The following is a 27,605-nucleotide window of genomic DNA, read 5'->3' on the forward strand; positions in this document are numbered from 1 at the left end:
TTTTCGATTAATATGAATATTTGCTTATCGACTTTATTGGACTTACCAGAGCGTCATCAGTTAGACTAAAAACTTTTTCAACCGTTCGTTCGTTTTGAATACGCTCTATCACGCCACAAATCTTCTTTTTTTTTGTCCTTCCAACTGCCTTTTTCCCTATGCGAAGAAAATGAAACAACATAATTCCTCGAAAGTACACGTTTTCAAAAGGACGATTTAAAAAAGATTTCAATGAAATTTAACGAAACGCTATAATATTACCATACACGTTAAAATATCAGCCATCGACATACGCGCGCGCTCGCGCGTGTGTCTGCTATATGTACATAGATATTATAGGTTAAGAACCACGTGTTGTACCTGAGAACGCAAAAGCGCTATCTAGCGCAGAAATTGGACATTATTTTTTGGGGCCAATTCAATAGACACGAAATGATAATAAATATGAAATATCCTTCCTTCTCTATATAAATATTATCAAAGATAAGGTAAAACGCAATAATGTTTATTCGATGAAAGTTATAATCGTACTGAAGAATAATATACACTATATACAGACAATAAATAATAGTAAATCTTGCCTTAATAAGACTAATTAACAATTATTAATAATAATAAACAATAATAATAAAGCATTCAGACATTTTCGTACGCACAATGACAACGTCAGGTAACCCTCCATAAGCACATTTTTGGTTGGTCGTGTTTACAAAATAATTATGTAATATGCAAAAATATTATCAGTATGTATCATTATCAAAAGTATAGAGCCTGTACGCTCGTCCTTCGATATACTTGGACAGTACTTTTAATTAGAAAATGTGCATATTCCTTGTGTACGTGAAAATGCTCTTTTTATTTATTGACATTTATACGATACACACCGGTAAGCCTGCAATATCTCATTCGATTAAGTACATTTCGTTTCTTTCCTTCATCCCCGTGATACAATATGTTGTATATGTAGGATTTAAAAGGAGAAAAGAAAATCGAACTGAGAAACTTTAATCTGGTAATTTACTAGAGGTTATGATGGGCGACTTACTTACGGACTGCTTGTACGTCGCATCAACTACAATTAAGTATTACTTCATAATAAATCATTAGACACAATACTTAAATCGAGGGACGGTGTACTTCGAAAAAAGAAAAAAAGTTATAATGAAGTAAAAGGTAAAAAAACATGTAAGCGTAGACGAGCTCAAAGGATCACATGCCGTTATAGAGGGTTAATATATGATGTATATGTATATACGCCCGCAACGTTTAGAGACGCGCACGAGCCAACAAGGCGTTATATCGAAGATATTCTGCTCTCAAACGTATATAAAGAAAGACATTTAACAATGGCATATATTTTTGAATGGTTAAAAATTCTCATCGTAAAGGATTATTATTTTCCATCGATCGTATATATATATGTATATATATATGTGTATATATATATATATATATAATTCGAGAGAGAAACGGATAATAGAGAAGCAGCACGTTTACCATAGGATTTATCGTCGAATAACAAAGAAGCGTCGTTGCACCAGCATATTGATATTCGTTCCTAATAATAACAATATAATATATACTACTAGAGATGAGAAGAAGAATTTCAATAAATATGAGCGTAATAAATAATATTCTTACATGAATAGAGAGATACATGAAAAATGTCTCGTCCGTTAGTTATTGTTTTCAGTTTGACATAGCGACGATAAAATGTCTTCGTAATGCTGCATATTCGTTTCGAACGTTTCCAATTGCTTAGTAAGATCTCCCACTTGTTCTGCCAATGTTCTTTCCTCCATAAATGCTTGAAGCTGAGGCGCACTTTGGCATTCCCGATAAAACGCTCCCAAATCGCTGTTAGTGTTAGTAATAGCGAATGGTGTTTTCTAAGAGAAATGTATTAAAGAAAACGCATTAAGGTCTCTCAAACGTGTTACGTAAATATAAATTTGAAGAGTTTAATTACCAAATCTACCATAATGAAATCGTCATTTGCGCTGGTCATAGAGCAACTACTTCTTCTAGATTCATTCTGAGAATTGGACTTTGACGTTGTATTGTCGTTCGACAGTCTTTCATTGTTACCGTTGTTGCTGTTGTCCGTGGCAACACCCGCCGTTACGTTTTTCGCATTTACAGTATCGCCGAGAGAACCAGGAGGAGGTGGTGAGGTTTGTCGTGGAGTCAGCAAAGAACTGAACGGTACATCCGGTATAACTAAGTCTCCCTCATTGACCATAGGGGGCTTACTAATTACAAATGCCCCTACTTTTATAGTATCGCTCAAAGATTTGGAGTTTTCTTCGCTAGGAAGGAGGATACGTTAGGAGAATAGCTGTGTTGTATCATTCAATCTCGAAAAATCGATTTGACATAATCGATATATAATACTATGGTATCTACCTTTGTTGATAACGGGCATGCCGTGGACTTAGATCCGAATGAAAATGATCGCTTTTAAGCATAATCGAATCTCGTCCCGTATGGGTTGGAGAAATGGTCATTTTAGTCCTATACGAGACCGACAAGTGTATCGTACCAACGGGAGTGCACAGTTGTCCTACTCTCACGTGCTTGTAGTTGTCTCCTTTTTTGGAGATTTAAATAATAATATCACGGGTACGTATTTGGGGATATAAACAAAGATATTTGTATAATAAACATATATGCACGTAAACGTACCTAATGTGTGCAATTGAGGTTCCCCCATATATATTCTGTAGCAGATAACGTAAGAGTCTGGTCCTTGTCTACGGCTTAATTTATAAGCTGGAGTAATCCTCGAGACGGAGAGCAACGATTTTAATAAAATACCCATCCTGTTGTAAACCGTATACGTTACTCTTACCGTAGGATCACTGTGTTCTGGTAAAACGCCTAAACTCCAAGTTTCTAAAACCATCGTATCGCCTTCTACGGTCCTCAAGGAGATTTCTATACAAAGCGGTATAGTGGAATTTACTATTTCACCGCAGAGAGCTCTCTTAGCCTCTGCCAAGACATCGGGCAGATCTTGAATCGCCAAGTTGAACTATACAACAATATTATAATGGCTTCTTTATCGACGTAAAAATCTCTATCTGTCTGTTATGAAAATACTGTTTGTAATGAAATGCCGTTTACTATCGAAATCCCGGCTTGAGGTTATATGTAGTTATATGAGAGGTTATACTTGTGCGACAAACTGACTTGTCCGACAAGAAACTTACTTAACGAGTAGAAAAGGCAACTTACCCAATCTGTACCCGATGAATTTGGTTTACACTTTGTGCATACTTTCTCTCCTGACCTGGACTGTACTATGATTTGGGCAGCCTTTAACGCCAAAAATTTCGTAAATTTATCCAAGTCCTTCTTATCCTGCATACTTAATTTCAATGTTGACATGTTATCATTGAACCCTATCCATACGTATTTTTCTAGAAAGGTAGAGACTTATTCGTAGGAGCGAGAAACCTCTTGCCGATGATCGATACGTAAATACGAAAGCAACACATTTTTATCACTATCCCTTGTCAACTTTTAATTAATCGTTCCTCTTCTCTCTATTGCGAATCAATAATGTACGTACAATTTAGTTCATTATTTAAAAAGATAGATGAATAATAATACCGAAGTGGTCAACGACAATCGTTCAACAATATTGAATCGTTCACTTTGGCAACGTGCTCTTTTACACCACGTTCTTCCTATTTGCCTTTCACTGAAATAAGACACCTTTTTAAATGACATTTCATACTATCACGATATTTTATCTTTCTCAACTTCTTTATTTATATCGACTGATTTTTCCACGTTTTCAAACGTTCACCCCTTCGTAATATCTCTTTATATCTCTATTATATCTTTCTTTCCTTTTTTGTACCCTGACCGTTGATCGATCACATTGCTTCCTAACGATGTGTTGACTTGATCGCGCCTGCGATCTTTACATAAAACTCGCCCAATTGGAAATATATTCGGAAATCTTATTGGAATTATTAATATCGTATATCCACCTGTTTTTTCCCATTTTAATGAAATTAATATTTCCGACGGCGACAGAAACTCAACTCAAGATCTAAACGAACTATAGGATAGAACGTCCGATCGTACTAGAACTGTAGTAACTCGATGACAAGAATTAAGTCATTGGGTATAATTTCACTCGGTCGAATATTTGCCGTCAGGGAAAAATTATTTCCGTAGAAAATTACTCCTTTCTTTTTTTTCCTTTCTTTCCTCCCATTTGTCGTTTCGCCGAAACGACTAGCCGACTTAGCCGTTGAGGGCCAATAAGAGATCAGTAGCTTTACGCCGACGAATAACTCGAACGACCAACGATCTTACTCCACGTTTACTGGCTGTGGCCTTAGATGATAGACCGCCATCTGTCGAATATTCCTGTCGATCGAAATAGTCCCGCGAATTTCAACGATCGGAAGTACATCCGATGGGAATAGCTTCTTTATCGTTTCGTTTACAATCTATATGTTAGTTATAATCTATTCCGCGATCAGCTATATCTTTTGTTTCGAATAATAATAATTCTCTCATCGTTAAAAGTAAATACAATGGAAATGGGAAGAGAGAAAATATATATATATCTTGATTAGTTCGGATATATTCGAGATTTACGATAATTATATAATCGTGTCGCATGAACGATATTCATATTCTTTTTTTCATCGCGGGAATCAACGATCCAACAACAATCGCCTTTGACACGATTTTTCTCCTTGCATCTTATTAGAATATTATCGTCTTGATCTACATGAACTGCATGATTTATGACATTTTTGTTTCCATCGGGGTTCAAAAAAGTAAAGAGCTTTTAGATCGCAAGAAATAATAAATCGTAGTGATAAAATGGGACTCAATATAATGTATTGTTGCAACTGTACGTTCGTTTGATCATCGGCATCGATATTTCTTGCCAATATTACAATGGACAAAAAATGAACGTAAATGTCACAACTGGTTTTGATGTAACGATGATCAACGGTCAAAGATGATTAATCGTAAGTTAATTTTATTTTCTTGAATTGTAGTATCTTACGATTCGAAGAAAGATAACAAGAGTTAGCTTTTCGCGCATAGATACATCGATAAAGGTTCGATCGTCGCAGCGAGTCTCATTGAGAGAGAGAGAGAGAGAGAGAGAGAGAAAAGCGTATAGTCAAGAAGAGGGGAAATATTTTTATGGTGGACTGTACGGTCACACCGCGCAACGTGCCAACTGCAATGGAAATTTCCATCGAAGCAGTCGGTCGTCGGCGTCTTGTAGACGCTTCGTTCAACTACGCCTAAAAACGAGATTACGTTCGCCGAACGCGACTATTAAAACAGAGGGGAGATCCTTCCTAGCCTCGAACAATTGCTGATTTTTTCGACCTTCGAATTTTTTTAAACTTCATTTGTCTCTTTTCAAATTTTTTCGTGTTATACGATCGCGCGCGATATCTCGCACGTTCTTTATCTTAACATTTTTCGCATAAACAGAAGTAATTTATAGATAGAATTGGCACGACCTAATTACACTCCCTTTTGCGGAGAGGAAAAAAGAAAAATACGTTTGTCGAAATAAAGGGTTGTTATATAAATGATGCGATATATATATATATATATATATGTACAAGTATGTAGGAGTGTAAAGGTATAAATCGAATAAAAATTTTAATAAATATTCAATATCGATCGAGTAATACGAACGGACAAAGTTGGCTTCTTATCGGTTCTTACGATAGGATCATATTGAAAAGTTCTTTTCGAAAGGATTGCGAAAGAATAGCGAAATTTTTGAAGCGTACTGTACAGAGGAGGGTTTGTCGGCGGCGGGCCTCGTGCGTCTGGTCCCCTCTTAGGACAAGGAATCTTTCTCTCTCTCTCTCTCTCTCTCTCTACAGGGGCCTTGCCGGAGGTTCATGCTCGCGAGATACAAATATTCCTACTAGATATAGGGTTTTCAGTCTTTCATCCGTCACCGTTTTCACTTTATTTCCAAAAATGAAAGGAGAGGAAAAATGAGGAAAAAGAAAAGAAAGCGAGGACGAGAAAAAGGTTATTCCCGAAGGTCGCGCGTCCTTTCTCCGGAGTTACATAGCAAAAGAGGCGTCTCAATGCGCGATTGGCGACGAGACGTCTGCCATACTTGTTCGATCGCCTACGGAGCAAATTCTATTATCAAATAGCAGCCTGTTCCCGAATCTGGAACAAAGTGTGGGCGAAAGGGTGAGATATCGACGAGAACGTTTGGCGTTTTCGTTTTTTGGCGCCTCGTAGCTATACGAATGCGTCATATATAGAATCTTTTCGTCGTTCGTTCAAAGATTCTTACTCTTTGATAAATCTTCTTTACTTTCCTTTAGCCGTACATACGCTTTCCCGCTATTTGAGCCGTGAACGAAGGAGAAGGCGCGATGCCAACGCACGCTTCGCCTTCCTCTAGTTTCGCATGAACTTTCGCGCATTTACGTCGGAACTTAGCGAAGCTAAGTCGAGTGGAAAGTTTTCACTTTACAATTAGTACGCGACGATCCAAGGAATGCTACACCATCATCCACGATACTCCTCGAGGTTTACTCTACTCGGCGACTCCTCGGCAATCAAAGAGAAAGACGAAGCTTAATATCTTTGTGTATGGTTCTTTTTACGCTTTTATCGATAAGCCCGATATTATAACATAAACGGATTAGATTTTTTTTTCTGATGCGTCTGCGCTATATCACGGGACACCCATTCTCAAACTATACAAGTTCATTTAATATTAACCTTCCCTACCAAATAGCAGTTTGGATCTAAATATTTCTATTATTTCCACTCGTATGTATATCGGTCGCTCGACCTACCTACCGCGATTTTTCTTTGCCGTGAAAATTGTTGCGATAAATTTCTTACGACAAATGTTATTCGCAACGCATGATATATAAGAGATTCCTTTGGTGTAAAAAATATTACGCGATAGCGCGTACGATCTTAATGCTGACTTTTGTAAATAAATTTAAACGAGAAAGCGTTTTAACTCTCTGATATCCGTTGTCATATTGCATTTTCTTTGTAAGTTTTGCTTACCATAAAGAAATTCGAGGAGGACAATTTAATTTCTCTCTGATTTATGATGATAATTATTTTCCACGCATTCGAGGTATTTTACGAAGAGAAAAAAATACAAGATGATATCATTAACCTTAATCCTGAACAAGTTGTAAGATAAGGAAGGCTTAATTGTTACAACTAAAAACGATTATTCCGGGTATATATTGAAATATTATATCCTCGTACCTAAGTAAGAGAAAAAGAAGCAAGGGAATTTGTCAGATCGATTCTGCGTTTATGCAATAACAGTCATCATCTCTCTTATTCTTATAATTCTGATAAACTAAACCATTTGCGGTCTCGTTAATTTACTTTCCTCGTTTACTCGTTCTATTCGTCATGTTGCAAGGGAGATAAATAAATTAAATAGATTCTAGAGTAAATGCATTCGATAGCTTTATTACATAACGATATCTTTTACATTAGTTTTATATTAGTTTTATGCCAGCATTATTTCCATACATTAAGATATAAAATCATATCTCAGTTTCGGAAGTGCCGATATTTTTTTTCCCGAGGCGATAAGAAAGGTCGCATTATGGATCATAACAAACGATCGATAATTCATTCTTTCGCAATTTCATTCTCCTTTGCAATGAGATTATTATTTTATCGCATTTAGCGCATTTGCCACCTGTTTTCTCATCTTTTTTTATTACCTGCGCTGTGACAGGTTGAAGAAACAAATCGAAGAAACTTATCTCTGGCACTAACGAAAAGATCGATGTTCCTCGTAAAATATATCAATAGAGAGAGAGAGAGAGAGAGAGAGAGAGAGAGAGAGAGAATAAAGAGGAGAGATGATGGGGAAGGTTTGAGGAGAGAGGAGAGCTAAAAACATGACCGTGATGGTTAGAATGGTAGAGGGAGAAGAGAGGAGAAGGAAAGACTGAATGAAGAGAGGGAGAGAAACGTTTGAATAGGAGAGGGAAGAATGGTTGTGTGTCGAAGAAGTAAGGTTCGCCCGTAAAGTTTGGCCATGAGATAGAGACCGTAATCGTGTGCGGCGCGCGTAACGATCTTAGGCGAGGATTAGAGGAGAGCGCGGCGGAGGAAAATGAACGGCAGTGGCAATGGTGGGGTGTGCAAACGGTAAGGGGACCGGAGGGGAGAGGGCCGATGGCAAATAGTTGAAGAGGGGTGAAAGAAAAGGAAGGGAAGTGGTGGGGGCGAAAGGTGCAGGGCGAACCGCGTTAACGGCCTCCCACATCGTGGATCGTCGTCGTCGTCATTCTTCTTTGAGTCTTTGCGTGACGCTCGTGGCTACGGCAAACTCTTCCTTTATTAGAATCAATTCAACGCAAAAAAGAAAGATATAAAAGAAGAAAACTCTTTCGACCTCATAAATAGTAATCTTTTATTCTTCGATATTCTTCGACTTTCTCCCGTTGTGTTCTATTATTTTAAATACATTCGCATTTGCCGACGTCTCTCTATCTTATTCTATTTTACTAATATTAAATTTAGCTTACGAAACGAGCTGGGACGAGACGCTTACTCGCATATACGCGCGCATACATATTCATAAAAAGGGAAAACTAACGTGCGCGTGCGTATTCATCGGTCTATCGTCTACGCAAGTACACGTGCTGTCTGGCTATTTATCATCTTGCATACCATTTTGATTTAGGAGCGCTTAGAAAGTGAAAACGAAAAGTTTGAAGGAAGTTTAAGTCGTAAAGAAGATCCCATCCCAGAGAGAGAGAGAGAGAGAGAGAGAGGAATAAGCTGAAAAAGAAGCGTACGCGGAAAGCGCACGCAGAAAAGCTCACGCGGAAAAGCGCACGCGCATAAAAAGTAAATACAAGTGTATATTTATTCAGGTTATTATTCATTGAGAAAAGTCAAGGATAGTCGAAGATATACGGAGTACGTTCCGTACGTTTTCGGGAAGATGTCGCACAAGATACAAAAACAAAGCGCACCACCTGTACATGGGGGCAAATTTCAGGTGAGTAGATATTTATTTTCTTTCTTCTTTGTATTTTTACGCTTCCGCGTTCTCGCGCTAAATTTAGCCGGACTTGAGCGTTACTTTTTTTAACTTTCATTAAACAGCGTTGCGTAATGGGAAGACGCGAACGAACGGAACAAGTGGAGAAAAAGAAGCGATCGATTTACAATAGATAAAAGAGCTCTTTGTCGATTCGCTTCCGACATTTTAAACTCGTTCGTTGGTAATTAAAAGAAAGAGATAATATCTTCAGATAAATAAATAAATTCTTTTAAATAGTCGTTATCTTGGATCGTCCGTCAGTACTATTCAAAGAAATATTGCGTCTAAAGTTTTGTACCTATATAATGTCATAAAAATAACAACTTTTTTCTATTGTTTATATAGTACGTTTAACGCCAAGTGATTATTCGATAAAAATGATTTTTTTTTCTCTATCACATCGATGTCACGCGATTATCGCTATTGACTCAATCAGTAGAAATATTTCTTACCTGGTTCAATGATGACGGCCACGTGACATTGATAAAAACGTCGATACGTGAAAAATAAGTTTTTGTTTAAAAGAAAAGTAATTTATCATCGATCTGTAAAATTTTGAATTTCGTATGAATCTGAGGAAATCGGCAGAGGCAATTTTGCACACCGATGTAATATATCCCATTTGAGATTCAGAGACTGTCGTTTGATAGTATATTTCGCAAATCGGTGACATTTTTGCGCAATCTCTCTTGGTTTCTTTTTGGTTAGAGCGTAACTATTCGTCGTATCGTCGATAATAAATTCGCCCATGCGTTAATAAATCGTATTACCGGGTGCCAATAATCGCGACAAAATTGCCAATAATCGGGGCAGCCAATTTATTAAGGCGAAATATCATTTTTCTAATCGAACGTCGCAGATATTCGTAACGATAAAAATCGAGAAATTTTCTTTTCGTCGAGACATAAAGACAAATCGATCGCGCATTAAAAACAAATTACGATTATTCCTTTAAGATTCGGTACAACCATTATCTCTTACTTTTTATCACGAAAGTATACGTAATCGATCGATACGATTACGATTTTATCGTTATGTCTATCGATGAATCAAACATTTCTCTTTGATAAGAAATTATCTACATACGACAATCCCCTTTTCATCTAGTCTTTTTAACTTTTGAAATAATCGCTTAATCGTATTGAAAAAGTATTCATCCTGTTTCGCCCGTTTATCGCAACTTCCTTGCGGTTTCTTTCTTCCTAGAAAGAATATCTTTTTTTCCTTTTCCTTCCTTTTTTCCTTCTTTTTTTTCCCTTCGAAACAGCAATTCCTGCGTCCTATTAAAAATGTAAAACTCTTAATAGCGATCTCATAGCGATAGTCTTCGGATCAGGACCAAAGATTATTATTTGGATATGTTCCAAGATACTTTTCTTTAATAAATGAATTATTGATTTATCGAGCACGTGGATAGGGGGCACATGAGACGTTTACGTAGATTCATACGTACGATAAAGAATTAATTGACGACCGAACGGAAATAAAACTTTTGGAGAAAGTAGGAAAGTATAGGAGGAGACGTAGTAGAGAATGGAAGAAGATCGGCGAAGGACTTTGCCTTTAGCCAAGATCTCTTCTTAAGCCGTTTGCCATTTTCTCGAGTACCTCGGCTGTCCGGCGTTTTTTCTTTCGCGGCGCAAGTAGCAGTCGTTTTAGAACCGGTTCGACCGAATTCGAGCGGGGCGAGATTGAGAGAGAGAGAGAGAGAGAGCGCGCGCTTAGGACCTAGGTCGATCGTTTGGCACGATGATGACGTGTCAACGAATATGTAACGTACGTAATGTAATGCAATAATGACAAAGTATATTTATATGTAAATGCATGTACATGCATGTACGCCGTCCATCCATCGATACATAGAAACACGTATACATACATACATCGCGACGAAGAGTACACGGCGGCTACATAGCCACGTCATGGAAATTTTCTCGTCGATGCTTTCCCCCTATCTTTTGTATTTCTTTTTCTTTTACCTTACTGCCTCTGTCCGTCTTTTTTCTTGCTCTCTTAGGAAGGCGCACCTTCGGTTCCCCCTTCGCACCTTTATCACCACTCCTTTCTCCCCCTTCTTTCCGTCCGATCGCCAATGCCTGAACTTTGCTACTCGTTTCTCCCCTCTTTCCCAATGATATTTGTCCCTACCCTTCAGCTACCATACCTCTCTCTCTCTCTCTCTCTCCCTCTCTCTCTCTCTCTCTCTCTCTCTCTCTCTCTCTCTTGCAAGCTGTGCGATTCTTTTAGCATGACGCCGTCCTATTATACGCAGTATTTTGTCTTTTTCGCGCTTTACTTCCGTCAAGATATTTACATAATTATCCATCATAGGACAACGATGATGGTCATTATCCGTTCCTTCCGAGATGAAATTTTCTATCGCAAAATTTATTTAGACGGAACGACGAGTTTTTCTTTCGAAAGAAAATAAGAGAATGAAATAATCGATTTTGACGTCGTCGATGAGAAATGTATCATCGTCCGTACCTTCTTCTATATGTATATATATATATATATATATATACACGTATATGCGAACTAAGTTGGGAAAGGAATGAAAGTAATGTAGAGAAAGAATAGCCAAGTGGAATAATGAATCGTCATAGCCAGAGACGAGACGCGACGTAACGATTTACCGTTACTCCGTATCGCACGAAATCGACCGGAAGAAAGAGAGATACGAGATTGGAAAGGGTTCACCGTTCGCGGAGAAATCACGCGAAACGACCGGTACGATGTTTCTACCACCACTCGATGTCTAATAGTTGGAAGGGGTGTGTAGTTGGATGAAAAGGGATGGACGTTCCTCCTCGATGAGGCCAAAACACGCGAGCGGATTAAGAAGGTCAATGCTGTTGCCAACCAGTTCACCGTGATCCACGTCGTTCGAATAAGTGCCGGCGAACGCGCACGCTCGTAATTCAGGGGCAAAGGAGAAACGTGCTTTCCTCCCACGCGCATCCCGCATGTTCACGCCAGCGTAAATCGCACGCGGTCAACCGCGTCGGAGGGCGAGAGACGAGATGATATGAGGATGTGACGTTATTCGCAGATTCGTTAATTGTCATCGCGCCGGATGACGCCGGTAACACGACGCATTAATCTCGGTCGCTCGCAATCGACTTCGTCCCGTTCGTGTTTTGTCCAATCGCTTTCAATTCGTACAACCCTACAACCAAAGGACGCTTCCACCACCTTTGATCCCTATAATTTCTTTTAATCGAGAGACCTATATACTAAAAGAGTCACTCGATTGATAAGACCTAGTCGCGTTTCTTAAAGCGAAACTGGTCCTTGTTCTCGCAATTACGGTACGACTCGAATCAATAACGAAATTGCGCTTTGAGAAGGATTTAGAATCGAGTGACGGTCCACTCTTAATTCGTCGATCAAATTGATCCCGTGCGATTGTTTATCTCTATTTTTCTCTCTATCTTTAACTCTCTTCGAAGAATTCTCTCCCAATTAGACCAGAGACGAGCGAGTCCTATTACGAGCAGATATCCTGTTTATATGTATATATATATATATATTCGTAGTTTGAATTTGAAAGAGTCGCGTCGCTCGATAACCCTCTCTACTCGAAGGGATATCGTTATTCGAGCACGAGTTTCCCCGCTTTATCTTTGAAAGTCACGCACGTTTTACTGCGAGAGAAACCTATCCGGATAAATATTATATCTATGACGGAATTAATGACTCTTTTGGCTCTCTTTGAGGCTAATCACTCACATTCACGTTTGATTCACTCGAATCTCGGCTCACTGCTACTTCCAATATTCCTTCCGTTCGTTCAGGGATTTCTGAGAAATTAGTATAAAATTATCAATAAAGTATCGTTATAGACGAACGTACGGTATTGGAAAATTTTATATCGATGTCTTATCGATGTCTTGCACGTGTCTACGAGGATATAATTGTCTTTTCATCGTGAGACACAGAAACTGGTTATTTTCCCGATGAAAGTTCATAAAGCTTATCTTGCGGCGATTGCATGACCGTTAACGTGTAAGATAATGTGTCGACCGTGAAAGTATGTTATATAACATGATTCGCGGGGGAGAATGGAGATATCCTTTCTATCACTCTTTTACTTTAGAAGGAGCCGGATATAAAAACGACAATGCGTAAACAAAATATTACGATTGTGATAGGGTATATCGGAATATAGATAATCGTTTCTTGGAAGAAGGAGGCTTCTCTTCGATCGTTCCTCTTATGTTAAAACGACACGTTGTACCTTGCTACTTCTTTGCCAAGGCGCCGCGTCGTACGCTCTAAATAGATTCGGCAAAAGATTCGAGCCGTGCGTTGTCCGGCGCCACTCGGCGCCATATCCTATCTCTATCGTAGTACGATATCACCGCATAAAAGCGGAAAGATCACGCGACAAGATACAACTCGGTTGTATTTTTCCCTTGGAAAAATTGCAGCTATCCGAGAAAAGTTATGACGTTATCGTGGAGATTATTCTTCGTACGTTTCCATTAGTAACGTAAAAGAAACGAGCTCGGGCTGACGATCGAAAATAAAGATCGACGTGGGCGATGACACCTGTCTCTCTCTCTCTCTCTCTCTCGCGCGCGCGCGCGTACGCGTTAGATCTTAGAAAAGAAGAGAGAGAGAGAGAGAGAGAGAGGGAGAGAAGAGGTAGTTTTATTTTTGCATAGAAGGAATCCGGGGACAAAGGGGAAACGATTCTAAATGGATGGTCAAACGTCGAGAAGTGATTCAATGCGCTCGATAGCAAAGCCAATTCCCTGGAGTTTTCGTTAGCGATCTCACAGATGGTTGGCAGGGAGAGAGAGAGAGAGAGAGAGCATAGACGCTTACTCACGTGAAGTAGACACGCGTCTATTTGTTCTTCCTATTTTCGTTCGTCGTATATAAAGAGTCGTTCCGTCCTCGGGACATTGCCGAAAGATTTGGCAACGATCCGCGCTTTTCTACGTCGCGGTTACGGGTCCGCACAAACGATCATCTCGGTTAGAGAAAGAGAATCTAGACAACGGTCATCGAGGAGGGCCATCGGATCGACGCGTTCACGCTCCTCATTCATTTTTATCGTCGTTTAACGATCGTCCTGCGGGTCGATTGTTTTTAATTCAAAAAGAAATATGTTCTTCCTTTGGCGGCGATTCCCCGAAAGGATATACAGATCGCGACAGTGGATCGAAGAAAGACCGAAATTCCAAGCTATTTCGCGGGCATACTTTTGATTCTAGCTCAAAGTCTCGAGTCGCGAGTGAGAGTAAAAGTATAGATAGCAGTGCGTCTTCGCCGTTTCGAGACGCGTTTTCGGTCCGCGCTTCGAGCCAGATCGAGCAAAAAATATTGAGAGAAGACCGAGGCTAAAGGGGGAAGACCTAGGAGACGAAGCTAAAATGGGAAATACGGATAGCGTGCACGACGTGGAGATGAGTTCTCTCTCCATGACATCGAGCAACGATCGATCTCGAATTAGGGTGAATAACGAGCGAAACATTTATATAGGCGTCCTTTAGAGATAGTTCGATGATAGATATTGGCGCCTTTCAACGATAATAATATCGAATAGGTCGCGTCGATGAACGCGGTACGAAAGGCGGCTCCTGTTTCTCGATTAATTCGCTAACTCTCTCTCTCTCTCATTATATATATATATATATATATATATATATATATATATATATATGTATATATATATATATCTTTCGTAATCAACGATCTCTAACAGAGAGCTTTAGGCGTTAGTTCCCTGCCGCCTGAAATATTCACCGATGTTCTCGTGTATGTTTTGCTTTCGAAACTCTCGAATCTTGGAATAGCTCGTAGACGGGTCCAACGAACTCGAATCGAGTCGAGTCGAGTCGAGTCGAGTCGAGTCGAGTTGACCCGGCATTGCATCGTGCGACCAATTGCCGGCTTCGTCGTCGTACTAAACCTTATCCCCCGCGTATTAACATTTTTCTAATCGTTCGACGATAAATTTGCCATTTACTCATTTTTATTTATTTATCCATTTTCTTTTTCCTTTTTTTTCTTCTTACAGAGGACGCCCATGCGCCCGATGATAGCGGAATACGACCCAAAGAAGCACGGTGTGAAAACTGAACTGTCAGACATGATTGTCCTCAAGTAAGTGTTTCCAAGTTGAAGTTACGAAATCGAACAAGTGGTGGTTCGGTGATAATCGAGAGTTCGATTACGCTATCCGCTACCACGATCGATCATCGCCATTGCTTTATTGCCAAATCCAATTGCTCCGCGCTCGAGCGAACGTGAGTGACACCCCGAGGATCATATATTGTGCATTGCATCTCGTTATATGTTTATTCTCTCACTCTCTGTGTACCCTTTTTCTTTTTTATACCTCCTTGTCATTGCATACCGCCTGATCGCTGATGTAAAAAAATCGTTGCGTAACTGCCGCAAGGAACGCTTCCTGATCACGAATCGAGTTGAATAGTCGCGAAAATGCGTAAGTTTCGATTTAACTTCGAGTAATGTAGTAGCAATCGCTTCCTTTTTCTTTTTCTCTTCTTCTTCTTCCTTTCTTCTTTTTCGTCTTTTTTTATCTTTTCTTTTCTTTCCTTTTTTCATAACGCTACGGAAAAAACAGAGAGCGACTGTCCTTTCTCAAATTCGACGACCTCGAAGCGTTTTGCTCTTTGAATTCTTTGGTCGAATCAAACGGAGCGTTGCGTTCTTGCTGCACCCTTGGCGTCTTTTTCGCGCTCGTACTTAATCTCTCGTTATTATATCATTATCAAGCATTAACAAAAACATCGGCAAGTATTGCATCAGGGAATGCGGCCACTTATTGGTTATTATACGTCATGCTTGATCTTTGACACTATCGCGGCCGTCTAGTTATTGCTACGAAATAATTTATTTTCTTTCTAAGCGATGCGCTTTTCGTTATGCAAATCTATTTCAAACATTTACGTCTTTTCGACCGACCCATCGATTTTCTCCTACTTAATATCGTCATATTCAGCGTCATATAGGATATTTATTCTTCGATCCTGTGGTACGTTTTATGTATACGCGTTGAAAGATGGCCCGAAGGATGCCAGCTAGAACAAAAATAGCATTATGCTGCGGGAGTGATGAAATTATATTGCTCGCGTAAATGGGAGGGTGCAGCAGAGGAAATTGTCCCGAGATTTTTTCCTCATGAATCAGGAATGCTTCGTGTTGAGGTCATGCGGTATGCAAATCGAAGAACGAAATAGTCTAATTTTAAAGGATAAACGATCTGTCTTTACTGTATAATATGTGCATTTATATGATTCCAGACTCGTGTATAAACTCCGGGCATATATTCGGGCTCGAACAAAGTGTGCTCTGCGAGTAACAAAAGAGAGAAAGATAGATAAGACGATATCATTCGATTGCATCGCAGTTGTATATATATATATATATATACGTATACATATACGTATACATATACATACATACATACATACATATATATATATGTGTGTGTGTGTGTGTGTGTGTGTGTGTGTGTGTGTAAAAACAAAAAAAAATGCAAAACAAAATCATCGAACGTCTCTCATTGTCCGATGAGCAGACAATGAAAAAAAACGAACGGTTGTGTGCAGACATCCGCGTAAACGCGACCGCGACGCGAAATGACACGACGTACCGACGAAAGACAGATAATACGGACAAAGTCGACATGGACGTGTTAATTTTGAATTTTCAAGCACGTAAAGTCAAAAAAGAGATAAATAGACAGAGAGAAATAGCGCGAAAGAGGGAGACGGAGCGAGAGAGAGAGAGAGAGAGAGAGAGAAAGAGAGAGAGAGAGAGAGAGAGAGAGAGAGAGATATAGTGAGAGAGCGAAACGGAAGGGAAAAAATGAGAAAAGAATGAATTGGCACGAATTATGCAAAATGAGAAAGACAGAAAGAGAGAAAAAGACCATGTGTCGTCGTCGTCGTCATGGAGAGACGGCGCGTTTTAAAGACGCGGTTTAATCGTTCTCGGCAAAGTCCAGAGAGCAATAGTCAGAAAGCAAAGAAGGCCTGTTTGTCGTCGTACTGCGTCTTGGCGCTGGGTTGCGTCTTTTGCGATGCAGTGCGGTGGTGGCAGCTTCCTCTGAGCCTGACCTGACATGCGTTGCGTCCAACAAGGACGTAAGCTCCATTCGGAGCTTTCTCGAGACAGAAAGCTTCGGACGACTACGAAGAGAAACTACCGCACGCACCTTAATGGGTACCTATATACCTATACACACCTCTATCTATTTTTACATGATTTTTTATATACAATTTTTTTACACGAATCGTCTCTCTTTACCTTCGCCCTGCCAACAACGGCCGCGCCGTTCTCTATGCGCGTACGAGATTTCTTTCGATAGGAAGGAAGGTTTAGAAGGAAAGTAGAGATGGAGAGCGAGAGAGCGCGAGAGAGAGAGAGAGAGAGAGAGAGGGAGGGAGGGAGGGAGAGAGAGAGAGAGAGAGAGAGAGAGAAAGGAAGAGAGAGAAAGGGCGCGACGCGCCGATATCGAATCTCTGTATACTCGCAACATTCATCGACTTTCATTCATCAACGTTCGTAGCTCGCTCTCGTTCGTCATTGAAAAGAGAGATCAAGTTCAATTCGCGATAGAATGTTCCTCTCGCTTTTATCTGATATGTTTTCTTTTTCATTATATCCATCGACTATTTTTTTCCATTACGTTTCGCATAAAATTTGTAAAAAATCCTCGTCGCGAACCTTCGGTTTCATTCTCCGAGCATTTATTTCTTTTTTCACAGCTTTCGCTCTTTCGTCGAATCCCCCTTCACATATATTACTCTATCGCTATCCATTTTAGACTTCTTCGTCCTTTTCATTAGTTAATACATACACACGTACAAGCATGCTTGCGTGGGTTTGTATTCTTTGTTTCTCTTATATGTCCTTTGCTTTTTTTGCCTCTCCTCGTCTTCATTCTCCTTTTCTTTATTCTCCGACTCCCACACCTTTTTCTTTTTTGACTCCTTTTTCTTTGCAACAATGAGAAACAGTCATAGACGCGAATCCTAAAAGGTATTTATATGGAAAAAGAAAAAACGAAACGAATAGAGAGAGACTTTTGAGAAAAAAGGAAAACGCAACGTTCCTCACCCTTCTTCGCACAAGCTTTGTCGTGTTATCGCGGAATAAAAGAGAACAACTTCCTTTTTCCATGCGCATAATACCTATGTGTATACCTAGATATATAATCATACGTACATATATATGTATGTACGTGTATGCATATTTAAAGATGTAGATTCGATACGACAGATCGAAGACTTTCTTCCTAGAATCCGGGCTAACGTTCGCGGTTTTACAGATACAAGTGCGAGAAAAATGATGTACCGATCACCGTGACGAACGGATCGACTTTGCCTCTCGTGGAACGTCAAAACGACGAAGAAGCAGCACTTTACGATCCATTCGAGCATCGAAAATTGGCTCATCCTACCTCGGATTTAGATACGCTGATACATCTGCTCAAAGGAAGTCTCGGTACTGGCATACTGGCTATGCCATTGGCATTCCGAAATGCTGGTCTCGTTTTCGGTCTTTTTGCGACTTTCTTCATCGGCGCCATTTGCACTTATTGCGTACACATATTGGTCAAATGCGCCCACGATCTTTGTAGAAGGACGCAGACCCCGAGTTTGGGATTCGCTGATGTCGCCGAGACGGCCTTTCTCGTTGGTCCGGAAAGCGTACAAAAGTATGCTCGGCTGGCCAAGTGAGACTTTATTTCATTTTTCCTTCCTCCTCGTTTCTTCCGACTTGGTTAGAAAATATTAATATCTTTTCTTCCTTCAGGGCCACCATCAACTGTTTCCTAGTGATCGATCTGATCGGTTGTTGCTGCGTATATATCGTATTTATTGCGACGAATCTCGAAGAGGTGGTAACTTATTACACGAAAATGGGCGAGGATTGGGAAGCGGTTGATCGTTTGAGATTATACATGGCCGCTCTTTTACCATTCCTCATTGTCTTTTCTCTCGTGAGAAATCTCAAGTACCTGGCCCCATTTTCAATGCTTGCCAACATATTGATCGCTACAGGAATGGGCATAACTTTCTATTACATTTTTACCGATCTACCAACGATCAGCGATGTGCCAAACTTTTCGAGCTGGGCTCAACTTCCCCTGTTTTTCGGTACAGCGATCTTCGCTCTCGAGGGCATCGGCGTCGTAAGTATTACAAATTTACAGTTCTTACGTCTTAATATTAAACGCAATTTCGCTTTTGCAAATTTTCATCTGTGCGCTTTGATTTTCCTTTTTTTTTTTTTTTTTTTTTCTTTTTTCTACAGGTAATGCCCTTGGAGAACAACATGAAAACGCCGACCCATTTCATCGGTTGTCCCGGAGTCCTAAATACCGGCATGTTCTGCGTCGTCTTACTTTACAGCACCGTCGGTTTCTTTGGTTATTGGAAATACGGCGAGCTAACGGCCGCTTCGATCACCTTGAATCCGCCACAGGATGAGATACTTGCACAATCGGCGAAGATCATGATCGCCATTGCGATATTCTTTACTTATGGCTTGCAATTCTACGTACCGATGGAAATCATTTGGAAAAATATCAGGCATTACTTTGGCTCGAGAAAGATTATGGCCGAATATTCCCTTCGCATATTTTTGGTTATATTCACGGTGTCCGTTGCTATCGCAATGCCAACCCTCGGCCCATTCATCTCGCTGGTAGGTGCGGTTTGTCTATCGACTCTTGGAATGATGTTCCCGTCGGTCATAGAATTGGTAACAGTTTGGGAACAAGACGACGGCCTTGGTAAATACAAGTGGAGACTTTGGAAGAATATTGCCATCATTTCGTTCGGCGTGCTTGGCTTTCTAACCGGCTCTTACGTCAGTATCAAGGAGATCATCGAGCAAAAGTGAAAAGCAGATTTGGCAAGACGAGGAGCAGCGATGCGACCGAATTAACGATCCTCCGTTGCGTATTACGGAACGCCCGGTATGTTGTTGTGCTTAACCTCGCTCGCTCGCGAACGCAACTGCGATCACCTCGTCCGCTCGCGTCCCCACTTCCCGGAAGGAGAAAGAAGAAGAAGGCCGCGTAGAAAGACGTCCGAAAAGGACAAGTAAATAGCGAGCACGAGTACGAGTTGCTTATACTTTTCTCTTTACTATCACGATCTCCGATAGATAGATATCGATGATCGTATTGACGATGAGGACGCAATCAAATCCCCGCCCCCCCCCTTCCGCTTTCACTTTTATTCCTTTTTTCTTATTAAGTTGTGCTAGATATCATTCGAGAACGCCGTCGTACAATACACGTCGTATATAATAATAGTTCATCTCGTTAATTACGACTTCAAACCAACGACATTTTATTACTACGACAATCGGGCTTCGACGAAGGGCGTTCGACGGGAAGCCAACGATCAATGCGATTGTGCCAATTGTAAAAAAGCAACAGTGAGATTATGAGTCTTCGACTGTAATTGTAGGACGGATCTTTTAGAAATTTTTCGTTGATTATTTGTACGGCAAATTAATTTGTACGCGCTCAAGTTTTGATCATAATCACGCGGATTATATTTAAAATGTCTTTTATATCTTCCTCTTGACGTAAAGTTGATAAACCTTACAATTACTATACTTATATATTCGTTGAAAATCGCAGATGCGATGCAGAGTAAATTACGAGTAAAAGGGAAATTCGTTTGCCGCGTTAATGCATATGCTTTGCTCTTACTCTCTTTCGAAAGTTTTTTTGCGTATTTGAAAGTAGGGGAAAAAAAAGAAGAAAAAGAAAAAAAGAAGGGACGGTGAAGGAGACAGGAAGAGGACGAAATCGATCGTCGCATCGTCATCGACGGAAGCCACTGATCTGTTCCTAGTGCATGATGCACGAAATCGTACAAAAGATTATCGATTAATTGTAAGATGCGCTAATCAAGACGGCTATAACATTGCCGTCCAATGTGCGTTTGCTAGTCCGTCATAATGGAAGTAACGACTAAAACGAATAAAAGTGATATATAGAGAAAAACGCACGTGCCTCTGGTTTTTAATATTAAAGAGAGATTTCGTAGATCTTTGCACAATTGTTTCAACATGGTCGTATATTGGACTTACATTTCGAAATAGAGCATTTATTAGAGTTTTCTTTCAAAACTTGATTACCAACGGAGAATTGAGACCAGAGTCCTTCCAAACGATATTCGTTTGGAAAGAATAAAAAAGCTATGATCCGTAAGATTATAATAATCGTTGGTGCCCTTTCTATCGATAATCCCATCGATAATCTTACAAGAGCGGTGCCATTACTACACAATCGGTCATTCGATGAGTCCTATGTATTTATATGTACCATACGTACGTATATCGCGACGAAGAAAAATTAGACGCACCGGGAGTTTGCTCTTTCAGCGTCTTACATGTATCTCTCTTTGTTGTTGTATACAACTTGGGGGTGTTCGACAATAACCATTTATATACGTACTAGGACGCATTTAATAACGTAGAAGGACCGTTGTAAATAAAAGAGAAACGCAAATAATGCGAGACAAAAGATGATTAGTCGATGCTATGATGTTGACAATAATTGTAAATGTCGTTATACAATAACTTCATCGCTGTGATTCTTATACAGTATTAATGCGATTGTCATATTCAATTCGATTGTTTGTTTTTGCGAAAAACAAAAAAAAAAGAAAAAAAACGAAAAAGAAGAAGCAACATTGATATTTAGACCGTGGATAAGTCTCTTTTTGAGTCGACCGTTTAAATTGGTAAAAGGACATATAACGTGCTTTATTGATTACAAATCATTCTTTCGATATATCAAGCATCGACTATTTGACATAGAAATTATATTCTACAATCACGCTTAATCGCACATTAATTTAATATATGGTATGCATGTTGTTATAGTCCGTATATATAATGTGCAAACACTTAAACGCAACCTTTAATGCCAACTTTTAATGACTTTTTTCTCGTTTTATAAGAGTTTATCGAAATTTATTATCATGCGAGTAGATTAAAATTTACTTATGCAAATGTCTTTTTCTTTGCCCAAATTGTTAATTTATCTATCATTATAAATATAAGCGTTATATTTAATAAATAAATCAACTTGCAGATACTTTTCTTTTTCAATGCGTTACTTTTTATAATTCGCCTAGCTGTGTAAATGGCTCTTTGGGTGATCTCAATCGTAATCGGTTGTTTGATTTGTTCTGATCGTTGGATGCCATCTTTTTGCGCAATTCTCATTATTTCAAACGTTAAGAACCAAATGAAATATATTTTTCTAAGTTAATCGATGAATATACGAACCATACGCCCATCCCATGAATCCAAATAATCTCAAGATAAGCTAATGTGAGTGAACAAAAATGTGCCCTTATTAAGAGAGAATTTCTTTTTAATCGATACAATGTATCGCTACGTGATCCGTATTGAAATGCGTGTGCAATATCGTCGGTCGGAAGATAGAAAATAATATAATTACTTGAATTGATAAGTATGTAATCGTATATGACATAGTATCATGCTACTGCGATTTGGTTTGTTATTAATCTCTATGGAGACGGGATCTTGATTGAAGTGTTATTTATAAGGGCGATGTTCGAGAGAAAAAAAATGTACTTTAAGATCGCGCATAACGATCGGTGGCATAATTCGTGAGTACTCTTCGCTTCTCTAAAGGATGTCATCATTGAAGACGCATCGTTTTTACCCCTGTCTAAATTTATATCAAGCGATTATCTTCATAATTATAAAGGATATATAGACATTGAAATCTTTGCAATCTATATTAAGTTATATCAACGCTTATTCCAATTAATTGATTATTAATATTTCTAGAGGGATAGAAATTATTTTCAATATTATACATAATACGGTCAGATGGATTCCCGTGAGTAACAATTTCGATTTTATTTCGATAATTATTAATTATATATCTCTCGCGCTTTCTGCTTCTTGTATGTTTCCGTTTATTGTATTTCTTGAGAAATTATAATTATAATTAGGCGTGATTATAATTATCAAAAGTGAAGATAAAGAGACAACGCGTATGGGCGAAAGTAAGGAGAGGAATGCTCGACGTATAAATATTGTAATTCCGACCCTTACATATACTAAATACTTTGTACCACTCCTTTTGAACGAATAAAAAAAGAAGAAGAAAAAAAAAAAAAAAGAAAAAAACAAGGAAATACAAAAGATTGTCCATCTTTTAACATAATCGCGTAGGGATTATGCGGTACTTGTAATACTTTTTATTGGGAGATCCGATAACTTGAGAGGTAATCTTTTAATTATTTTCCATGAAACATTTAGATATAAAATAGCGTAAACATTTTTCTGCCACTACTTATATTGTTAAATATCTAATATATTAATAAAACCTAATAGAACCTTTAGCTTTTTCACACATGTGGTTTCGAACATTCGATTATTTCTCAAGTCATTTAATTTTTACACATTAAAGGCGACTTAAGCATTAACATTATTAACAGTATGTCAGGTGTAAAAAAATCTTTGGAATCGATCTCCATTAGGTTTTAGAAATGAAAACATTTTTAATGAGCTAGACGCCATTTTAAAAGTGATCCTTCATTTTGCTTGAAATTTCGTAATGAATTGCGCGGTAGAATGAACGTCATTTAAAAATAGCTTTAAAAATCAGCTTTTGGGCTGTACACCTTTTAATAATTTATCGCGACGTCGAGATATATGTGAAAAAGAGTAAGATAATTAATGTAGGATAATAAATTATCATTGCTTATTGGTAAAGAACACACACTCCACTTGAATAAATTAATTATATATGATAACTGTCTCATATTAAGTTAATCAAATATTTTTTGAAATTACTTTTGATTTTATATATAATATTTATATGCTATTATTCGAGGAAATATGTCTAAGATTAATAATTGTTCTTTTTTCCTTCTTATACTTGTCGTTGCGATCATTTTCACGGTGTTCCATAAAAGATAGCCAAAATCGATATCTATTATATAATTGAAAAATTATTACTATTGTTATTGTTATTGTGTAAGAAGAGTAATGCATCATATGTCGTCTCAGATCTTATCTCTATTCTGGTAAAGAAAAGAAACGGAAAGGAATTTTTGAATTTCCTAAAGGGATATTTCAAGTTATGAGATTGGAAGCACTGTTACAGTATTATAACTGTAATCTTACATAGGTGTTTCTTGCGCTTATCGCTTGATTTCGTTTATCAAACGATGAACAAAAGTTGAATTTATCAGTTTTTAATTAGAATCCCATATTTTCATTAGTTATGACAATATAATTATTCAGTGGCCATGTTGAACGATACATCAAGAAAAGTATCTAAAAGTTCAGAGACAACAGAAGTATGCATTCTTTCTGTTCGATCGCTTATTTAACCAACAAATTGAAAGATCATATTTTTCCTTTAGACCGATATACGCGAAGATGAAGAACAAACGACAAAGTTACAAGAAATTATTGATCTTCTCGTGGCTGCTGGATATTTTCGAGCCAGGATAAAGGGTATATCAAATTTTGACAAGGTATCACATATAGCTAGAAAACTTTGTTTGTTTACGACACATACACACTTTCATAAGAAATATTTATCTCTCATCAGACTTTTTCATAATTTATTTTCAGTCATCGTAAAATCCGCCTTTTTCATATCCAATTGTATTACACAGGTGATAGGTGGTATGACATGGTGCATCGAATCTTGTAACTTCGACGTAGACGTGGACTTATTGTTCAGAGAAAACCTTACTATCGGCCAGAAAATGTAAGTGACGAATATTATATTATAATGTGGTAAATCTAATAGAGCAGTAATGGTGTAGCTATTAGCATTTTTGAATTTTTTTATAGATCCTTGACGGAAAAAATTGTCGTTATGCTGCCAAAAATGAAATGCCCGTACCATATAGAACCTCATCAAATACAAGGATTGGACTGTATCCATATATTTCCGGTTATTCAGGTATAATTAACCATTGACAATTTAACGAACCTACTTTTACATGTGCTCTTGCAATCGTTTCAGTGGTTAATAAAGCGTTCTATGGAAATGCGTAAAGAAATGGCAGGATTCGTGCGCTCTTTCGCTATTAATCAATTTCATAAGAAGCATTTTTTCTCGGAAGACGAAAATAGTGCTGCGGCGGCTGCCAAGAAAAATATGATGCAAAATATTTTATCAATCAAAGTGAGAGTTTCTTTCTAATAACGTTTATTCTCGGGGTTTGTAATGTTTGAAAACAAAAAAGAAAACTAATCAATTTTTCTAATTTTAATACTTTACAGAGATTATATGAACCTCGACGATTATTCAAGTACAAAGATAGTTTGGCGAGAGATGAGGCCACTCGATTTCTTGGTACTCTTTTGGAGTATGACGCCAATTTGCATGGAAATATGCAGAATACAAAGACCGATGTATTTCCTCCTTCCAAGTCGACGACAGCTTCGCAAGACGATAGAAAAGACATTTCTGGGTCGAACGATGAAAAGGTAACAATGATGCATATATATATATATATATATATATATATGCACACTCACATTATTAAATCAAGTTAATTGGGCAAAAACATTTCTCTTTCGTGCACGTAGACGGCTGTAAGAGAAATTGCGGGTTCAATGGCAGCTATCGAGGAAAGCTCTGTAAGTGAATGAGATATTCGAGCGAGAAGATAATATTTGTTCTATTAGTTTCTGTAAAATTGTATAAAAAAAAATCTTTTGAATTGTTCATCGATATATGGATTATTATATAATAAGGTAACGCGCTCTTCTAATGTAAAATTATTAAAGGATCGTTTAAGCGTGAACGCGGTTGGCAATATCGTCGGGATGCAAGCACAGGAAATAGCCAAGGTAGCTGAGAAATATGCAACAAGATCGATATCTGAAACGGAGGTAATGAAAGGAAAATATACCAAAGTTACACTGAAAAAACTATATTATCGCCATAATTTTGTCGCTGCGCATTGTTTTAGGAAAATGGTGCATCCAGCACATCCAGTGCTCTGATAACTTTGCAAAAGCAAAAAGCTACTCTACAGGCACGAATTCGTAAATTGACAAAGGAAAGAGATATTTTGTCAAGTAAAGCCTCGGAGATGATAGATAAAACAAATCAATGCTATAAACAAAGGGAATATCTTGAACGTTCCTTTAAGAAGGCACAAGAAATAGGAATTAACGAAAATGATAGGTATTAATAAAGTATCTTTGATATTTTTATTTTCTATAATTATGACGACGCAAAATGGGAATGTTTTATTAGAAAAATTGTCTATCCCCACCTTTATCTTCTTTTATATCGTAGTATTTTTAAACGATTGGAAGAACTTTTATTGGTGCACGATGGTTTAAAAGATCAAGAACAAAAGTTTCGAGAGCAATGCAAATCTGATTTTGATCTACTTCGAGGTATGTTAAAAGAAATCAACGATGTAGTACCAACGGAGGAAGAAGACAGAGTTAAGGAATACGAGGAGCAAAAGAAAGTAGTGGCTAAGGCGAGATTGGAGTTGGCCAAAGGGAATAGAATCATTGCTTCTTTGACCAGACAATTGGATGATGTACCAGGAAGATCTGAATTGACTCAATATCAGAGAAGGTTCATGGAACTTTACAATCAAGGTTGTAGAGCCATCTTTGGCACTCGCATCGCATCATTTTTACATCATTTCTTTTTAGATATCTTTATTCTCCATTACATAAACATTCCTATTATTATAGTATCCGCCAAACACAAGGAGACCAAACAATATTACACGCTGTACAACACGTTAGACGACACAAAGCTTTATCTAAGCAAAGAATTATCTTTGCTAAACTCTATACAGGATAATTACAACGAGTATGTATATCTCGAAATCGGCATTATTTCGTACTATGTAGATAAATGCATAAATGCATAAATGCATTTATCTACATGGAGGGAAATAATTTTAATCCTTTTACGACAGAGCGATGGCATCTACGAGCGGTAAAGAACAATTTTTGGAGCAATTTGAGTCCGCCGTTGCAAGAGTCAAGTACAATAAAGCCATGGTGCGTAACAAAATTTCGTTTCGTTCGACACATAACAATATACCAATGTATGCATATAGATGATAAGTTTATTTTGTTTTCTTGTTGCGCAGGTCGAGAAACGGTGTGCCGACGAAAAGAACAGACGCGATGCTCTTAGTCAACAATTGGTTACGCTTGTAGAGCAGCAACGTAAATATGTCGTTGCTGTCAGACAGCTTACCATCGAGTGTCGTAAGAACGAAGCATTACTTGCCCAGCTACGTGGCCCATGAACGTCATGTTTCTTCTTTCAAAATCAACTCGTTGTGCAAGGAAAAGCTTCTTAATCATAACGTTTACATTATACATGATCGATTGTACATATTTTTATGAATGCACGTCTTTATTATTTTGGATCACTACAAAAAAATATATGATCCACCTTTACCTCCTCGAGTACGTTTCATTTATTTGCTTTTTCAGCCTAGACATAAATGGTTTTATTATTAAGAAC

The 27,605-nt window shown here is 38.3% G+C and overlaps 3 protein-coding genes and 1 long non-coding RNA gene across 8 annotated transcripts; 3 read left to right on the forward strand and 1 right to left on the reverse strand.

Moving 5' to 3' along the window:
* Nucleotides 1-484: 484 nt before the first annotated feature.
* On the reverse strand, nucleotides 485-4,143 carry LOC124431158 (autophagy-related protein 13). Of its 2 annotated transcripts, none has more exons than XM_046978709.1 (6): nucleotides 3,238-4,143; nucleotides 2,686-3,034; nucleotides 2,407-2,590; nucleotides 1,979-2,309; nucleotides 1,642-1,889; nucleotides 485-1,558 (listed from the first exon to the last, which is right to left on the reverse strand). In XM_046978709.1, the coding sequence occupies exons 1-5, from the start codon at nucleotides 3,388-3,390 to the stop codon at nucleotides 1,677-1,679; spliced, it is 1,230 nt and encodes a 409-aa protein (XP_046834665.1). In that variant the 5' UTR covers nucleotides 3,391-4,143; the 3' UTR covers nucleotides 485-1,558; nucleotides 1,642-1,676. The 2 variants fall into 2 exon arrangements, with proteins under 2 accessions (XP_046834665.1, XP_046834664.1); XM_046978708.1 differs by having other exon boundaries at nucleotides 1,970-2,309; nucleotides 3,238-4,140.
* Nucleotides 4,144-8,235: 4,092 nt separating this feature from the next.
* Nucleotides 8,236-23,269, forward strand: LOC124431140 (proton-coupled amino acid transporter-like protein pathetic). 3 transcript variants are annotated; one of them, XM_046978646.1, is made up of 5 exons: nucleotides 8,236-9,028; nucleotides 15,105-15,190; nucleotides 18,387-18,794; nucleotides 18,875-19,253; nucleotides 19,376-23,269. In XM_046978646.1, exons 1-5 carry the CDS (start codon nucleotides 8,972-8,974, stop codon nucleotides 19,964-19,966), a joined length of 1,521 nt encoding a protein of 506 aa, XP_046834602.1. In that variant the 5' UTR covers nucleotides 8,236-8,971; the 3' UTR covers nucleotides 19,967-23,269. The 3 variants fall into 3 exon arrangements, with proteins under 3 accessions (XP_046834602.1, XP_046834600.1, XP_046834603.1); XM_046978644.1 differs by lacking the exon at nucleotides 8,236-9,028 and adding an exon at nucleotides 13,776-14,538; XM_046978647.1 differs by lacking the exons at nucleotides 8,236-9,028; nucleotides 15,105-15,190 and adding an exon at nucleotides 16,900-17,278.
* Nucleotides 15,197-16,566, forward strand: LOC124431147. Its single transcript, XR_006943917.1, has 2 exons — nucleotides 15,197-15,333; nucleotides 16,354-16,566. It is a non-coding gene; the product is annotated as an uncharacterized LOC124431147 (long non-coding RNA).
* Nucleotides 23,270-24,224: 955 nt separating the features above from the next.
* On the forward strand, nucleotides 24,225-27,538 carry LOC124431138 (coiled-coil domain-containing protein 93). Of its 2 annotated transcripts, none has more exons than XM_046978641.1 (13): nucleotides 24,225-24,432; nucleotides 24,499-24,612; nucleotides 24,757-24,851; nucleotides 24,938-25,049; nucleotides 25,113-25,274; nucleotides 25,373-25,579; nucleotides 25,682-25,732; nucleotides 25,883-25,987; nucleotides 26,068-26,285; nucleotides 26,400-26,716; nucleotides 26,816-26,936; nucleotides 27,046-27,130; nucleotides 27,223-27,538. In XM_046978641.1, the coding sequence occupies exons 1-13, from the start codon at nucleotides 24,382-24,384 to the stop codon at nucleotides 27,382-27,384; spliced, it is 1,800 nt and encodes a 599-aa protein (XP_046834597.1). In that variant the 5' UTR covers nucleotides 24,225-24,381; the 3' UTR covers nucleotides 27,385-27,538. The 2 variants fall into 2 exon arrangements, with proteins under 2 accessions (XP_046834597.1, XP_046834598.1); XM_046978642.1 differs by having other exon boundaries at nucleotides 24,226-24,432; nucleotides 24,481-24,612.
* Nucleotides 27,539-27,605: the final 67 nt, after the last annotated feature.

Source organism: Vespa crabro, chromosome 20, assembly GCF_910589235.1.
Source record: "Vespa crabro chromosome 20, iyVesCrab1.2, whole genome shotgun sequence".
Lineage (NCBI taxonomy): Eukaryota > Metazoa > Arthropoda > Insecta > Hymenoptera > Vespidae > Vespa > Vespa crabro.

Bases quoted from the DNA above. Each gene is read 5' to 3' on its own strand.
- LOC124431158 (XM_046978708.1), bottom strand. From the start codon at position 3,390: ATGTCAACATTGAAATTAAGTATGCAGGATAAGAAGGACTTGGATAAA. The intron at 3,035-3,237 runs GTAAGTTGCCTT...ATTGTTGTATAG, and splicing joins ATTCATCGGGTACAGATTGG to TTCAACTTGGCGATTCAAGA. The intron at 1,890-1,969 runs GTAATTAAACTC...CATTTCTCTTAG, and splicing joins ATTTCATTATGGTAGATTTG to AAAACACCATTCGCTATTAC.
- LOC124431140 (XM_046978644.1), top strand. From the start codon at position 14,458: ATGGGAAATACGGATAGCGTGCACGACGTGGAGATGAGTTCTCTCTCC. The intron at 15,191-18,386 runs GTAAGTGTTTCC...GCGGTTTTACAG, and splicing joins TCAGACATGATTGTCCTCAA to ATACAAGTGCGAGAAAAATG. The intron at 19,254-19,375 runs GTAAGTATTACA...TTTTTTCTACAG, and splicing joins CTCTCGAGGGCATCGGCGTC to GTAATGCCCTTGGAGAACAA.
- LOC124431138 (XM_046978641.1), top strand. From the start codon at position 24,382: ATGTTGAACGATACATCAAGAAAAGTATCTAAAAGTTCAGAGACAACA. The intron at 25,050-25,112 runs GTATAATTAACC...CAATCGTTTCAG, and splicing joins ATATATTTCCGGTTATTCAG to TGGTTAATAAAGCGTTCTAT. The intron at 27,131-27,222 runs GTGCGTAACAAA...CTTGTTGCGCAG, and splicing joins TCAAGTACAATAAAGCCATG to GTCGAGAAACGGTGTGCCGA.